A 17,099-nucleotide genomic window follows, 5' to 3' on the forward strand; every position below is an offset into this window, starting at 1 on the left:
CCCTGGATGGTCTAAATTACTTAGAATGGTCGAAGGGGATCAAGTTATACATTACTGAAAGGGGAAAAATATGGTATATAAATGGGAGAATTAAAGAACCGAATTTCGGGAGTATTGAGTATGACAGATGGAACTAGGAAAATAGCATGGTTATGTCTTGGCTTTTGGTGTCTACGCAACCTCAGGCAAAAAGAACTTTATGTGGGCTGAAACGACTTATGAGATTTGGAAGAGGCAAAATCAACATATTCTGAACTACGTCACTATGCAAAAATCTATCAGTTATAGGCAAAATCATCCACTTGTAAACAGGGGGAGAGGAACCTTTCTGTGTACTATTCAGATTTAACCTCCGCATGGAAGGAGTTAGATCACTACCAGAGTGTAGATTGGAAGTGTGATAAAGATGCAAAAGCATACAAGAAGCTTGTTTCCCAATAAAGAGTGTTTGCATTTCTCCATGGTTTGAATCAGTATATGAATCCATCAAAATCCAGATCCTATGCAACAAGGATCTTCCCTCTGTCCAGGAGGTTTATGCATTAGTACAGTCGGAAGAGAGTAAAAGAAATTTAATGAACAGCTTCAGAGGGGATATAGTTGTGTTGGCAACAAAAGGGAATGTTACTACAAGAGGGGGAAATTTTTTTAAGAAGGGGGACCCTCATAAAAGGGTGAAAGACAAAGACAAACTATGATGCACCCATTGCCAGAAACCCCGACACACCCAGGAAACATGCTGGGATCTTCATGGAAAGCCCAAATGGGCCCAGGATTTAAGCAAGAAGCAAGGTTTAGACCTGAATAAGAAGTCAGGACAGCAAGGTCCAAGAAAGTTCACCATAGCAAATATGGCTTCTCAGGAGAATCAGCTCCCTACTACTACTATGACTCAGACATACACTTTTGGTTCTGACACGAGGTAGGATAATATCAATTTATTCGGTGACCATTTGGAACTCTATGGTAGAGCAATTCATCATATGGATTCTTCTCCTCCTTCAACTTCATTTGCATCTACATCAGATAACTCTACCACAGCTTTCCATGTATCGTCTCATCCCCTGACTTTCCTTGGATAATTGATTCTGGAGCGTCAAAACATATGACTGGTAAATCCACTTATTTTCATACCTACCACTTCATATCTAGAAGATACAAGGTGAGACTAGTTGATGGTTCATATTCCACCATAGCTGGCCAATAAACCATTTCTCTTTCCTTTGGCCTCACCCTGACTAATGTCTTATATGTTCCAAAATTTCCCATTAATTTATTCTCTGTTAGTAGTATTACTAATTCTTTAAACTACTCAATAACATTTTTCTCTTCTTATTATGTACTCCAGGATTTGGCCTCGGAGAAGACGATTGGTAGATGACGTATGGTGGATGGACTCTACATGATGGAGAATAAGACTAGTCTACAGTCACAAAGTCTAAGAGTCAATCTAGTATAAGTCAGGTCTATTTATGGCACAATCGTCTTGATCATTTATCCTTTGAGTCTTTAAAATTGGTGTTTGCAAAGTTGTTTAAGTCAGTGTCAGTGTCATAGTTTACATGTCAAACTTGTCAATTGAGTAAGCATTGTAAAACTCATTTTTCTTCAAAGAATAATAAATCTGAATTTCCTTTCCATATTATTTATTCTGATGTTTGGGGCCCTGTTACTTTACCGTCCGAGAGTGTCTACAAATATTTTATTACCTTTACCGTCCGAGAGTATCTAGATACTCTAGATACACATATTATTTATTGATGATTACTCTAGATACAGGAAAATTGGGAGTGAAGTTTGTTGATTCCTCTATTGATCTTGACCACAAATTAAGAGACTATCAAGGTGAACCTTGAAGCAGTAGAAAGAGTTCTCAAATATCTTAAGAAGTTCCCAGGTGCAAGTTTGTTATTTCAAAAGCATGGGCATTTGAAAGTTGAAGTGTATACCAATGCTGATTGGACATGATCTTTGAATGACTGGAAGTCAACAAGTGGTTATTGCACATTTATAGGAGGGAACCTAGTTACCTAGAGAAGCAAAAAGTAGAATGTGGTAGCTATGTCTAGTGTTGGAGTTGAATATCAAGCAATGTCTCGTGGAGTGGCAGAAATTATGTGGCTAAAGAATTTGTTAAGTGAGTTGGGCTTTCCAGTTGATGGACCTATGACTCTTTACTGTGATAACAAAGCAGCCATAAAACATCGCTGCTAATCCTGTGCCGCATGATAGAACTAAGCATATCGAAGTTGACAAACATTTCATAAGAGAAAATGTTGTCACAAGGGAAGTGTGTACTCCCTATATCAGTTCTGAAGACCAACTTGAAAACATTTTGACAAAGGGGTTACATCACTTGCGACATTATGATTTATGTGACAAGTTGGGCATTATTGATATCAATATCCCAACTTGGGAGGGAGTGTTGATATGTTGTTATTTTATATGTTTAGTACCGCAAGGGTACTTTAGTACTTTTAGCTCTTTTTATTTTAAGTTGTGTCGCCCTAATATAAATAATAAAAATTTGGCGCCACTCTCTCTCTCTCTCTTTCTTCTTCTCATATGGATAACAAATACAATCAAAAGGCTAGATGTGCCCTTTAGACTTTACTCAATTATAATGAGTTTACAAAATGAAATTATAATTAAAATTAAAATTTTCAAGAAACTTTTGGGAGTTTAATAATGAGTTTATTAAATTTTTTTGGGAGTATTTTAATAAATCTACTTCTGAATTTGTAGATATAAAGAGTAAAATGAGTATTTTCAAAAAAACTAATGCATTAGATCAACGTTTTCTAACTGGGACAATGATGGAAGAGATGTAATGTAGGACTTTTCAAAACTATAAGAGAAGTTTTTGTTAAAATCAAACTTTAGGAGATGATTTATATGGTTGTGAGAAACCTGAGGAAAAGTTTTTATATTTTACCCTTATTTTTTCTGAAAGTAAGTGAATCGAATTAGATTATATCCGGTAACTTGTCGAATCGGGTCCGGATCTGTATATTATAATCCTAACGGATTCGAGTTGAATTCGAATATGGGATAATTGTCCAATCTAATTTGAATGTACCACCCCATTCAAATTCGATTCGATCTGTTTGTGTGACTAGTATTCACTGGTGTGGTCATTGGTTCCACAGCCCCTAAACAGCCAAAGCGTTACTAATTAGGCTGTATTTGGTTTGAAACTTTGAATTAAGAGGTGGGGAAAGGACCTTTCCGTAAATTTTTCAGAATTCTGGTTGCGCGCGTTTTCCCGCCTTTTTTATTTTCTATCTCCTGTTTTGGCATTTCAATCCTCTCTTCACTTCTTCCCTTCAAAGTTGATCACATCTCTCAGTGATTGATTCCGACGAACAGCCCTTCCCTTTTCAATCCTCTATTCACTTCCTCCCATCAAACTCTGGGGCTTTCGACCTCCGAAACCCGCCCACTTACCTCCTCAGTTTACGCTATTCTTTCTCCTTTTCTTCTTCTCCTAGGGTTTCAGATTGAAGCCATGTACGTCAAGGAGATCTGCCTGGAGGGCTTCAAGTCCTACGCAACGCGAACAGTAGTTTCCGGATTCGACCCCTACTTCAATGCCATAACGGGGTTGAATGGCTCAGGGAAATCGAACATTCTCGACTCTATCTGTTTCGTGCTGGGTATCACGAATCTGCAGCAAGTCCGGGCTTCGAATCTACAGGAGCTGGTTTACAAGCAGGGACAAGCTGGGATTACCAAGGCGACGGTTTCGATTGTGTTTGATAACTCGGATCGGAGTAGGAGTCCTCTTGGATACGAAGATTGTCGGGAAATCACAGTGACGCGACAGGTAATGTTGGGTGCTTTCTTGTCGTGTGCTCAAGGATTGTTTATTTGTGAGGGCTTGAGGACTTGGTTTCCTTTATTCATACTTGTACATGCTACATGGTAGAATCCTAAAGCTGTGTTTGGTTTGATAAAAAAATAAGAGATAAACAGGAACTTGAGGGGAAGTTCTTAAGGAAACCAAAAGCAACATAAATGTTGTTAGCTTTGGGAGATTTTGTTGTATTTTTGTAGCTTAACTAGTAATCTGAATATTTTGTTTCCTTTAGATTTCTGTTGTCATTAGGAGAATTTGGAAAAGGTTTGGTATGTTAGAATACGATATTCTACATGATAAATGACCAAATGATGTATATATAATGAACTTCAATTATATTCTTTCACAATTCATGGTCTCATTTTTTTGATCATCATATAACTTATTCGTTTTTTCTTTGGTTATCGTTTTCAACCATTTATTGTGTCCATTCCGTGGGAATACATAACACTTCGGTATGATAACCAAATTATTCTACATTATAAGTCCTAAATGTTGCAAGTTCTGTGAATTTTATTTGTAATTCTATTTTATAACCTGACAGATTTGGTGCTGTATCTATCCTATGCTTATTTTGACAATCTGGATTCTTTTTAATACAGACAAAAGACAGATTTCCTTGTGCTAGAAGCCTAAGTCCATAAGTAAATTCTATGGTTTTCATGGTATTTTTATAATTCAACTAGTGATGTGACTCCTTTCTGTCCATATTGTAGGATTCTGCTCTTTACTATGCCAATTTGTGATGATGTTGACTGATATAGAAACCATAAAATTCTAAATTCTAAACCTTAAATATTGTACATTTTGCGAAGTTAGGAATTGTGAATTTTTTGCAGCATATATTTCTGATCCAGTGGGTAATGTGATTTCTTTATTCTTGTGTGGTCTTTGTATACCCTTTTTACTCATTGATGATAATTGTTCTCTGAGTGTGCAAGCATAATTCCAAATGCTAATACTATAAAACTTAAATTTTGTAAATCCTGAAGTGCTCTTTTATAGTTGGAGAGGTAAAGTAGCTTCCTTGTCCCCAATCAAAAAACAGTTTCCTTGTCAGTAACCTGATTATGCTTTTTTTTGATCAATAGTAACCTGATTATGCTCAGCCATGATAATCCTGAAACTTTTGTATGTAAACAATTAAATACTACATGCTAAAACCCTAAATGATGTTTTATTTTTTTTTTAAATTATAGACTGCATATTTTTATAATCTAAGAGGTGAAGTACTTGCTTGCCTAATTTTACATTGTACTCTGTTCTATCATGACAACTAGGAAAAGTCTCAGCATGTGAACCATAAAATTCTGGATGTTGAAACCCTTAACCTTGTAATTTTCTGAACTTAGGGATGCTACTCTTTGAAAATATTGTTGAGAAATGTTTGTTGACTGTGTAGATTGTTGTGGGTGGAAGGAACAAATATCTCATTAATGGACACCTCGCTCAGCCATCTCGAGTCCAAAATCTTTTTCATTCTGTGCAGCTCAATGTTAATAATCCACACTTTCTCATAATGCAAGGGCGTATAACCAAGGTTTTGAACATGAAACCCCCTGAAATCTTATCCATGCTTGAAGAAGCTGCTGGGACAAGAATGTATGAGACGAAGAAGGAGGCTGCATTGAAGACACTTGAGAAGAAGCAGAGCAAGGTTGATGAGATAGACAAACTTCTTGACCATGAAATACTGCCTGCTTTGGAAAAGCTGAGGAAAGAAAGGATGCAGTACATGCAGTGGGCTAACGGTAATGCAGAATTAGATCGTCTTAGAAGATTTTGTATTGCTTTTGAGTTTGTTGAAGCAGAGAAAATAAGAGACTATGCTGTCACGGAAGTTGAACAGACCAAAGGAAAAATTGCCCAGATTGAGGATAATGTAAAAAACATGCAGTTGGAGATGCAGGAAATGGAGACCAAAATATCAAACTTGGCTGCTGAAAAAGAAGCAACAATGGGTGGGGAGGTAAAAATTTTGTCAGATAAGGTGGATGCCCTTTCTTGTGATCTTGTGCGAGAAACATCCGTACTAAAAAATCAAGAAGAATTACTCAAGGCAGAAAGGAAGAACACTGAGAAGGTAACTGCAGTTTGGGAGCAGGGACCATATAGGGTTTCTTTCCATTAGCTTCAAATTCTTTACATTATGTTGGATAACAGAAATCTGGGGTGTATTTCTTTCTCCACTGATTCTTTTCTTCTCATTTTCTGGTACTTTTTTTCTATTAACTGTGGGAATCCCATATGCCCAATCCTTAGATTTGCAGATTTCTAGACATTGATGCTGTGCTAATATTTTTCCAGATTGTAAAAAGCATTGCTGATATTAAGAAGTCCATAGAAGAGAAGGACTCTTGTGTCAAAAAGTCTCAAGATGGGGCCGCTGATCTCAGAAAGAAAGTTGAGAATCTATCTAAAAATTTGGAAGAATATGAAAAAGAATATCAGGTAAGATTGCTATTCTTTTTGTTGTTGTCTATTGGTTGCCTGAGGGATTTGTTCTTCCTTACATTCACATGTATTTCAATTGCAATTTTACAAAGACAGTGTTATAACTGTTGATAGGGTGTACTAGCTGGTAAGAGCAGCGGAAATGAAGAGAAGTGCCTTGAAGATCAATTAGGTGATGCTAAAGCTGCTGTTGGGTCTGCTGAAACAGAATTGAAACAGTTGAAAACCAAAATAAGCCACTGTGAGAAAGAACTGAAAGAGAAAAAGCAGCAGTTGATGTCAAAACGTGAAGAAGCTGTTGCTGTAGAGAATGAACTTAACATCAGAAAAAAAGATGTGGAACATGTTAAGATGGCTCTAGAATCTGTTTGTTATGAGGAGGCTCAGATGGAAGATCTACAAAAGGTTTGGTTGTTTGTTTCCTTGCATGTCATGCATGCCTTTTGTCTCTTAAACAATGTTTTGAAAATTGTAATCGTATGATTATTTCTATTTTTTAGAAACTTGTCAAAAAAATTAAGTATAGATATATTGAAAGGCTAAATATATATAGAAAAGTGATTTTACCCTATTTTTTAATCTATATCTACCATATATGTACTTAAAACAAGAAAATTTGCCACTTATACAATAGAAGCCTATGATGTTATAATCAAGTTTGACTTGAAAATCAAACAAATCTACATACAATGGCCCTTTAACTTACATATGATGCACAGTAAACTCAATTTCTAGTATAGAATAATGTAAATAAATCATTTTCTAGTAAGGGCTTTAAAAAAAGTCTCCCACGGCAAAACTAAACATACACAAAAACAAAAAACAAAGTAGAGAACTGTTATGGGCCTGGGCATAGGATCTCATCACGGGTCGGTCCACGGGGAGAACCTCTAGTTTCCCCTTGCCCCTCCCTTTGCGTGCTAACCCTATTGTGGCGACCTAAGGGGTGATTTGTCCAAGAGATCACCCTAACTCTCCTTTACTCTTCTCTTTTACTGAAATTTGGATGCCTTTATTGAATAATAGTGGCTCCTTGAATAGGAGATTACAAGAGTCCTGCTCTTAGGGAGACTCCTTGCTGAATAGGGAGACCTCCAACTCTATCTTGATAAGATAAGACTGATAAGATAAGATAAGTCTCTCTTAATCCTAATCTAATAAGATAAGATAATCTCTCTTAATCCTAATCTTTTAAGATAAGTCTCTCTTAATCCTAATCTAATAAGATAAGATAATCTAATCTACTAACTTAATAAGATAAGAATAACAAGATAGTCTAATCTAATCTGCTGAATGGATAAGACTGTTGCTGCCGAATTGGATGGGATGAGAACATCGGATCATTGCTGCTGCTGTTCCCAATACGCGTCCACATCAAGAACTGATTCTTAATTGAATTTATTTGAATCGTAGTGAATTGTAAAAATCGTATAAATCGTAAGATTTATGAATCAAAACGTAGGATTCAAACAAAAACCATAAGATTTTTGCAGAAAAGGATTCAGACATAAGATTCGAATCGAAACCCTTGGGATTCATGATTCAAATCATGAATCATATTGTAAATCATAAGATTTTGACAACATTGCTCTTAAACTTAATGTATATATTTTTTAAATCTATGTCAGGATCGTGTATCTGAGTTGGAGCTGGTGCAGAAATTGAAGGATGAGGTTCGGGTACTTTCAGGACAATTGGCAAATGTCCAGTTCACTTACCGTGATCCCGTGAAGAATTTTGACAGGTCAAAAGTGAAGGGTGTGGTTGCAAAGCTCATTAGAGTGAAGGATAGCTCCACAATGACTGCATTGGAGGTTAGCTGGCACTTTGCGTGATACCATAGAACCTGCATGCATATTTATGAGTTCTAATGTTCTCATACTAAACTTGAAGTAATAAGATTTCAATATCAAAATAATGGATCGTGCAGGTTGCTGCTGGAGGCAAGCTATATAATGTTGTTGTAGATACTGAAAATACGGGAAAGCAACTACTCCAAAATGGTGACCTTCGAAGAAGAGTTACAATTATACCTCTGAACAAAATACAATCTCATACTGTTCCCCCTAGGGTTCAAAATGCTGCTGTTAGATTGGTTTGTTTCTGCATTTGGTTTCCACCCTTTATATTCTTTCACTATATCTATTGGTCCATAAATAATGTGCTTGTCTTCAGGTTGGTGATGGAAATGCCCAACTGGCACTTTCTTTGGTTGGATATGATGAGGAAGTAAAGGTTAAGTCCTATTGACCAAGAACTCCTTGTCATTTTTGCATTGTGCATATACCTCGCCTTTTAATTAAGTTATTGTCATGTGTAAGTACCCTGCTCATATTTATTTGGTTTGCTTGTTGTGCCTGATGAATGACCAAAGCCATGTCCTACTCTCCTTTCGTAACAGATGAATTTTATTAATTGTGAGTGAAAAAAAATAATATATTTACTTCCTGTGCTAAGCACCTCCGTAAATAGGCTAGCCATTGCTACCTAATCCCATCCCTCTCTAATTACAATTAGAATTTTTTACATCTGTCCCCAAAATAATTGTTCTCTGTTTACCTATTCTATCAGCCAAGTTGTTTGCTAATCTATTAACCCAAAAGAAGAGACCATTTCACTAGTCAAATGTATTGTCTCCCAGATTACATTATGAAACATTATGTTTAATGTGTTGATTTCCCTCTTCTAACCTGTATTTGTACCTTTTTAAACATTATGTATAATTGCTAAGATACCCATAGGAGGGGCAAACAGAAATAAGAAAAGAAGTACAATATTTGGATTAAGATAAATGCTATTATGTAACAGGTCCTATGCTAATATGGAATACCTATCATCTGTAAGTTCTATTCTCTTCATAGCTCTGCTTTTTTTTAATAAGTCTGAGGCTGCATATGGTAAGAGTGTAAATGTAAAATGTACAGTTCATGAAAATGAAAACTTGGTTTGGTTTTGCATTGATAAATTTTGTATTCTTACCAAACATATTTGATTGTGATGGGTACAAACATGAATTCCAATACTAGAATCTATCTTTTTTATATTGACCAACTTTGAGTGCAAAAGTTTGTTACCATTTTTACATTTTGAATGCAAATATGCCAGAAAAAAGAAGTTTACTATCATTTTCAATACAAAAAGCGTATTCTTACCAAGTGCCTGCAAACCTGAACTAGAGTGCAAATTCACTTCGGTTCAGTGTTTGCACTCTTACCAAACACAGCCTTAGTTTATATATTCTTTTAATTTTTTTTTTCAGTTTAGAATTATGGCCTTCTTTAATTGTTAATAAATTTTGGATGCAATTTTTATTTAAATATTTATTTTATAGCATTGTGTTTGCAAAAATTGCATTACTGACAGTAATAGATTTAAAATGCTGTTGTCTTTTATATATGATGATTTGCCATGTGTTGAGAGAAAATGAATATTTTTTTTGATAATTGAAAATGAGAAAATGAATGTTACTGATAAAGTGCATTTTCAGTTTTTCAATTTATATGCATGCTGATCGGTAGACAAAATTAGGAAATTGACCTAGAATTTAGTTTTTCGGTAAAATTCTATTAGCCAAGCAATGCCTAGTTAACTGGGTGCTCAAATGTCACTAAGAATTTCCCATATGCCTTGACAACTATTAATTACACATGTTGACAAAAATGAATTCCATTTGTGTTTTTGTTTTCCATTGGTGGTTATTTCTCTTGCTCTTTATTAGTGGATATGAGTTACAGGTTAGAAGAGTAGGGGTATTTTTGAAAAAAGTATCCCAATTAGTTGAGTAAGATTGGGGCTTTTATCAAAAAGAGTCATTCACGAATATTTGGGAAATTACCAAATATGAAGAGGCCGGGCAAAGGAAGATTGAGTTGAAGGTTGCAGCGGTCAACAAAGGAAAATGTAACAAGACCCAGTCCAATAACAAAGAATTTGAAGATAGAGAAGGTGAGTACAGTGGTGGCAAATCAGGCACGACAAGCGAAGCATCTTAGCTGTAAGATAGAAATGATTCAGACATAGATAATAGAGTTATTTTAGGCCATTCCTCTCCTTAGAATAGTAAGAGTGCTATAGATGAGGCTGTTGAAGGCTGCACAAAGGAGGTGGACGTCAGAGAAGTGGCAGAGCAGAGATCTGTAGTAGAGGCTTTTGTAGAGGTGGTGGTGACAAGGGGGTAGGAATGGCAAGGGGCGGGTTTTGTAAATTCTAGACCCTACCCGCCTCCCTAAACTTCCCAACCTGTACCTACCCCAAAACCCATAGCGAGTTGGATTTTGAGAATACAAACCCTCTCCGCACCTGAAAATGCAAAACCCTCCCCGGCCATACCCTCCCTGCATTCAAGGGTAGGGGCGGGTTGGGTTTAGAACCCGCATCCACTTTCCTATTATTTCTTGTCATATGTAAGGAATAAATAAGTAAAATAACATGAATAAACAACAAAATTTCCAATTATTTGGTTAAGGCATGTAAAAAACACATAAACTATCAATTATCCTTCACGTAAAATTCAAAATATTATTAAATTCAAGAACTAATACATAGAGTTTATATGCTTTCCAACAATATGTGGGTTGGGTAGGGTCGGGTTTAGCTGAATACCATACCCTACCCGTACCCGTATGGGTTATAGAATCCCAAAACTTGTCCCCACCCCAAAACCTGTTCTTTAAGAAAAAAAAAAAAATCGCCCTGTTAGGGAGGGTAGGGGCGGGTACCCACCTGGTAGGCTAGAAATTGCCATCCCTACAAGAACAAGGGGGTGCTCATAAGAGAGGTATGTTCTCTTTAAAATCTGGTAAAAAGGTTGAGGTCATTATACATTAAATAAATAAAATTTGAACTTTATGGATGGTTGCGACAAAGAAGGGTCCCTACGATCCGTTATTCTCTTGCTTTGACTTGAGCTCTTCTCTTCTTCCTTTTTTTTTCTATTTTCCTCTTATTCTACTCTTTCTTTTCTTGATTTCTGTGCATAAATCTTTAAATAATCATCAAAATGTTTTCTGATTTGAATTACTTCTTGGTATCATAGTAGTTTCTTTCTTTTCTTCTTCCCTATAGATCCATAATCTACTTGGATCAGAATGGTGTATAGAGTTTCATGTTGTTCATCACCATTGATTGATGCCACTTGGCTTGTAGAGGTATTTGGAGAGGGCTTATTTCTGTTTGAAGGCTCAGAAGTTATTCCTGAAGTCTTTGCTTGAAACCAAAATCAATTGGAGAGAACTTGGATTGGTTCAAGTTGAGCACCCTAGAATCAGTTTGGAGTGGTACTTGCCTCTTCTTTGACTCATTTTGAACGCATTTATTTGGAGTGGGGTTAGATGGGGTTGGCAATTTTTTAACCCAACCTACTAACCCATTCATTAATTGATAGGTTGGGTTGTATTTATTTAGTCCTAGGTAATTAGTAGATTGGTTAACTGAATAAAGGGACATTTAATGGATTGGGTGGGTTGGTCATGGTTATCTAGCATGCGCCCATTAACAAATTATGATCTTTTGGATTTCAATTTTCACTCTCTTCCCTTGTTGTTTCGATAAGGCTCGGTAGTTTGTGACTTTGTTTGTACTTTGTTCATCTCTCTCTCTCTCTCTCATACACACACACGCACAAAGTCTCTCAGTCTCTCTTAGTGTTTCCAACATATTGTTGACTTGGTGGTTGAATCGTTCAAATAGTCACTCGGTTATGATTCTAGGTTTGGTTCTCATAAAACATGTCTTTTGGTCTTGGTCAAAAATTATTTGACTTGGGTTAAATTGTTGACCCATTTGACTTGGTCATTGGGTCTCAAGTTGCACTCGATGTATGTGCAAACTGTTAAAGTTCGGCCTGCCCTAGAAGTCTGTTTTGTTTGTTAGTTGTAAAGTAAACAACAAGAAGGAAGAGAGGAAAGAAGAAGGAAGAAAGAGGAAGGAGAAGAGAAAAGGTCTGGTTCGAAAATAGGAAAAAGTCAACCCTAGGTTCGGCCAGACCTGTTATTATATTATTAATGTGCCTGGAAAAGACATAAGTGCCCTTATTTAAGTAAGAGGCACTCGAACTAACATAATAGTACACATCAACACTCTCAACAGGTACAAAGACTGAAATACCCCTTCACTAACACTCCCCCTCTAGTTGGTGAGTATATATCATATAATCCTAGCTTGTTACATATGTAGTCCACTCTCCCCTGACTCAAACCTTTTGTAAATAAGTCTGCCCACTGATTTCCTGTATTAACATATGCAGTCTCTATCACTCCATTCAGCACCTCCTCTCTCACAAAATGACAGTCAACTTCGATGTGCTTGGTTCTTTCATGAAACACCGGATTGGAAGAGATATGAACCATTGCCTGATTGTCACAATAGAGCTTCATTGGAGTACTGATGTCATATCCTATCTCCTGTAGAAGATTCCTTAGCCACACTAATTCACAAGCAGTATGTGCCATGCCCCTATATTCTGCTTCTGCACTGCTTCTTGCCACAACTGTTTGCTTCTTACTTTTCCATGTTACCAGGTTACCCCTCAGGAAGGTACAATAGCCTGTGGTAGACTGTCTATCAGACATGGAACCTGCCCAATCATCATCGGTGTATCCTTCTACTTCCAGTTTTCCACCACTTTTGTACAATAACCCACGGCCCTTTCAAGTACCTCACAATCCTTAGCACTGCATTCCAATGTGGGACCAAAGGTTTCTGCATGAACTGACTCACCACACTAATTGCAAATGAAATATCTGGCCGAGTAATGGTTAGGTAGTTTAGTTTGCCTACAAGACGTCGGTATCTGCCAGGGTCTTCAAATATTTCACCTATATCACTGCTCAGCCTCGTATTTGTTTCCATAGGTGTCTCAGTCGGTTTAATACCCAACAAACCTATTTCTTCCAGTAAATCAAGCACATATTTCCTCTGACACAAATTAATGCCATGCTTAGATCTTGCTACCTCTATGCCCAAAAAGTATTTCAATTTGCTAAGGTCCTTTGTCTGAAAGTGTTCCTGTAGGAATGCCTTCAATCTGTCAATGCCCATTTTATCATTCCCAGTCACAACGATATCATCTACATACACCACCAGTAGTATTTTTCCTGTCGGAGAGTCATGACTGAAGATAGAATGATCAACTTGGCACTGTTTCATACCAAACTTCTTGACCACCTCACTGAACCTACCAAACCATGCTCGAGGGAACCGTTTAAGTCCATATATAGCCTTCTTAAGTCTGCATACCTTACCATCCTCCCCCTGAGCAACAAACCCTGGTGGTTGCTCCATGTAGACCTCCTCGAGCAAATCACCATGCAAAAAGGCATTTTTGATATCTAGTTGATGTAAAGGCCAATCATACATAGCTGCTAGGGAGATGACAACACGAATTGAACCTATCTTAGCAACCGGGGAAAATGTCTCTGTGTAGTCAATGCCATAGGTTTGGGAGTACCCTTTTGCAACCAGCCGCGCCTTCAGGCGCTCAACACGACCATCTGGCAAGTACTTAACGGTATACACCCACTTACAACCGATAGTCTGCTTCCCAGGAGGAAGAGCAGTGAGGTCCCAAGTGTGATTATGATGGAGGGCAGAGAGCTCTTCTTCCATAGCACTGCACCACTCTGGAGAGGTAAGGGCTTCTTGGACATCCTTAGGAACAACCATTGAGGATAACAAGGAGATGAACTGGCGATGAGAGGCGGAGAGGTGAGTAAGGGAAACAAAATTGGAAATAGGGTGAAGGGTGCAGGTGCATTTACCTTTCCGTAAGGCAATAGGGAGATCAAAGTCAGAAGCTGGTGTCGGATCTGGAGCCGGATCTTTCGATGGTGATGAAGCCGGAGGAGGCGCAGCCGGTACACGTGGGCGATGTGTATACACGTGACGGATAGGTGGACGGTCAACGGACGGTGGCACCGGAGGCAAAGACGTAGGCACGATTGGAACTAGAGGAGGAGGATCAGCCATAGGAAGGGGAAGAGGAGGAGGTGATGTGGAGGAAGCAGCATCATCGGACCCCACGAAGAACGGAGTAGACTCGAAGAAAATAACATCAGCACATACCAAAGAACGACGAGAACTGGGATGGTAACACTTGTGCCCTTTCTGAGACCGGGAATAGCCAAGGAAGATACACTTAGGGGATTGTGCATCTAACTTGTCAGTCCCGGGACCCAGATTATGGACGAAGTAGACACACCCAAATACCCGAGGAGGAAGCGGAAACGGAGACATGTTGGGGAACAAGACACTAAAAGGAGAATGACCATCAAGAATGGACGTGGGCATCTGATTAATTAAGAAACAAGAGGTGAGTATTGCATCACTCCAAAAGGGTTTGGGAACATTCATGTGGTGCATGAGTAAGCGTGTTGTTTCTACAAGATGTCGGTTCTTTCTCTCAGCAACCCCATTTTGTTGTGGGGTGTAGGTACATGAAGTTTGGTGTATAATGCCATGTTGGTCCAAGTATTCTTGAAAAGATGAAGACAAGTATTCACGGCCATTATCGGAACGGAAGATTTTGATGTGAACGCCAAATTGATTACGGATCTTAGCATAAAATTTCTGGAAGATGGCAAATAATTCACTTCTTTCTTTCATTAAATAGAGCCACGTCATTCTTGAAAAGTCATCAACAAAAATAACAAAATATCTGTGTCCATTATATGACATCACTTTATAAGGACCCCAAACATCTGAATGAATTAAAGAAAAAGGACTCGACACACGGTTATCAATCCTAGAACTAAAGGGAACACAATGATGTTTCCCAAATTGGCACGACTCACAACCTAGAACAGAAAGTTGACTCAATGAAGGGACCAAGGGCTTCAACACTTTTAGCGAAGGATGACCAAATCTACAATGCCAATGGAGAGGGGAAATAGATGACTGAAGGGCCATTGATGTTCTTCCACCACCATCAAGATAATACAGGCCATCGGCTTCATGCCCTCCACCAATCTTCATCCCCGTCTTGAGATCCTGAAAAACACACATAGAGGGGTAAAATGTAACGGAACAATTAAGGGATTTGGTCAGCTTACTAACAGACATAAGATTAAATGGAAGTTTAGGTACATATAAAACAGAGGATAGGGGCACAGGGTCTAAGTCAACATTACCAACACCACGAATAGATGATGTGGAGCCATTAGCAAGGGTAACAGATTGTGATGTTGAGCAATGAGTGAGATGAAAACACACCTGGAGTTCCCGTCATGTGATCGGAGGCTCCAGAGTCGATAATCCAGGGGTTGGGTGTGGATGTCAAACAAGCCATACCTGCGACGTGGATTGAACAAACCTTTCATACTCATCACGAGGAACACTCACCATCTCCTTGCCTGGACCATCTGGAGAGGTAGAAGGCATCTGGTCAGCTGACCGGTTCTCCTGTCTAAAGCTGGAACTGGTGTCACTAGTCATGGCATGGTTGGCCCACGTCGAGGGTGGACCATGTAAGTCATAGCAGTAGTTAATAGTATGTCCATCCAAACCACAATGAGTACACCTCTGTGGACCCGAGCCACGTCCTCTACCACGAGCTCCCCCTGAATCTCTGCCTCTAGTACGACCACCACCACGGGTATGTGTAGATCCACCACTACCACTCCGGCCATACACTGGACCACTACTGCCACCACGGCCAGGCTGGGCTCCTCGAGCCCCACTTCTGCCACCTCGTCCTCTCGACACTGCAAATGCTGATTTATCTGAGATATTAGAGTTTTCCATAGATCCAATGGAAGTCCTCCGAAGATGAGCAAACACCTCTAAAGATGGAAGGGCAGATCCTCCTAGTATCTGGGCTCGTATTGGTTCATACTCAGACTTCATTCCCACCAGAAACCGAGTCACATCAAGCTGCTCTCTCTGTTGTTGTTGAACCTTGACATCAGAAGTGAGAGGGTGATAGACATTTAGCTCATTACGGATATTTCTCATACTGGCATAGTACACCTCAAGGCTCTAATTTCCTTGTTGTAGATTGAAGTATTCCTGATACAGTTGATATACCCTAGTTGTATTATCCTGACCAGAATATAATTTCTTCGCATGATCCCACACCTCTTTGGCTGTGTCTAGAAACATGAAGTTCACACTGATTTTGGGTTCCATACTGTTCCACAACCATGTGATAATCTGTGCATCTTCTTGTTCCCAGTTTTCATACTCCTGAGAACTAGTGGGGGGTTTCTCCTCTCTTATGTGCTTTACCTTCTTCTTCGCCTTCAGAAAAACCTCTACAGACTTGGCCCAAGGGACATAATTCTCTCCATTCAGTTTAATGGAGGTCATTTGGACATTCAGGTAGTGAGTAGATATCATCACCCTAGGTTTACTATCACTGTTATCTGCCATTGCCGAATTCCCTTATCACTGAATCCTGAACACTACACACTGCACACTGCACACTGCACACTGCACACAGACACTTCACCGAAATCTGCACACTGATTTCAGCAATGACAAAGGCTGAAAGCTGTACTTGTAACACCACAAACCCTACTCTACTGCTACCGGAAGTTTCACCATTAAGTAAACACTACTTCCCTTCGAATTACACACAGACCAGTATAAACCCTCGCATAAACCTTAGCATACTGCAATCTGAAAACCCATCATACGATCTGTACCACACCTCTCATGTGTTCCATAACAGAAAATATGCATAAAAAAAACTCCTTACCTCATCGCCTAAAAGCCAACCACACGAAGGAATGAAACACCACTGCACTACACACACCAGCCCTACATTAATTAGGGGAGGGCTTAGAAACCA

The 17,099-nt window shown here is 38.6% G+C and overlaps 1 protein-coding gene across 1 annotated transcript in view; it reads left to right on the plus strand.

Moving 5' to 3' along the window:
- The first annotated feature begins 3,303 nt into the window (after positions 1 to 3,303).
- Positions 3,304 to 17,099, plus strand: part of LOC104589909 (structural maintenance of chromosomes protein 2-1-like) — a 67,144-nt gene continuing 53,348 nt past the window's right edge. The window contains exons 1-7 of the mRNA XM_010248381.3: positions 3,304 to 3,826; positions 5,262 to 5,942; positions 6,167 to 6,310; positions 6,428 to 6,718; positions 7,942 to 8,127; positions 8,244 to 8,408; positions 8,489 to 8,548. Coding sequence (XP_010246683.1) covers positions 3,509 to 3,826; positions 5,262 to 5,942; positions 6,167 to 6,310; positions 6,428 to 6,718; positions 7,942 to 8,127; positions 8,244 to 8,408; positions 8,489 to 8,548 — 1,845 coding nt within the window. The 5' untranslated portion in view covers positions 3,304 to 3,508. The remainder of the gene's footprint in view (positions 3,827 to 5,261; positions 5,943 to 6,166; positions 6,311 to 6,427; positions 6,719 to 7,941; positions 8,128 to 8,243; positions 8,409 to 8,488; positions 8,549 to 17,099) is intronic.

The sequence above is a fragment of the Nelumbo nucifera genome, chromosome 4, assembly GCF_055504915.1.
Source record: "Nelumbo nucifera cultivar China Antique chromosome 4, China Antique-T2T, whole genome shotgun sequence".
NCBI lineage: Eukaryota > Viridiplantae > Streptophyta > Magnoliopsida > Proteales > Nelumbonaceae > Nelumbo > Nelumbo nucifera.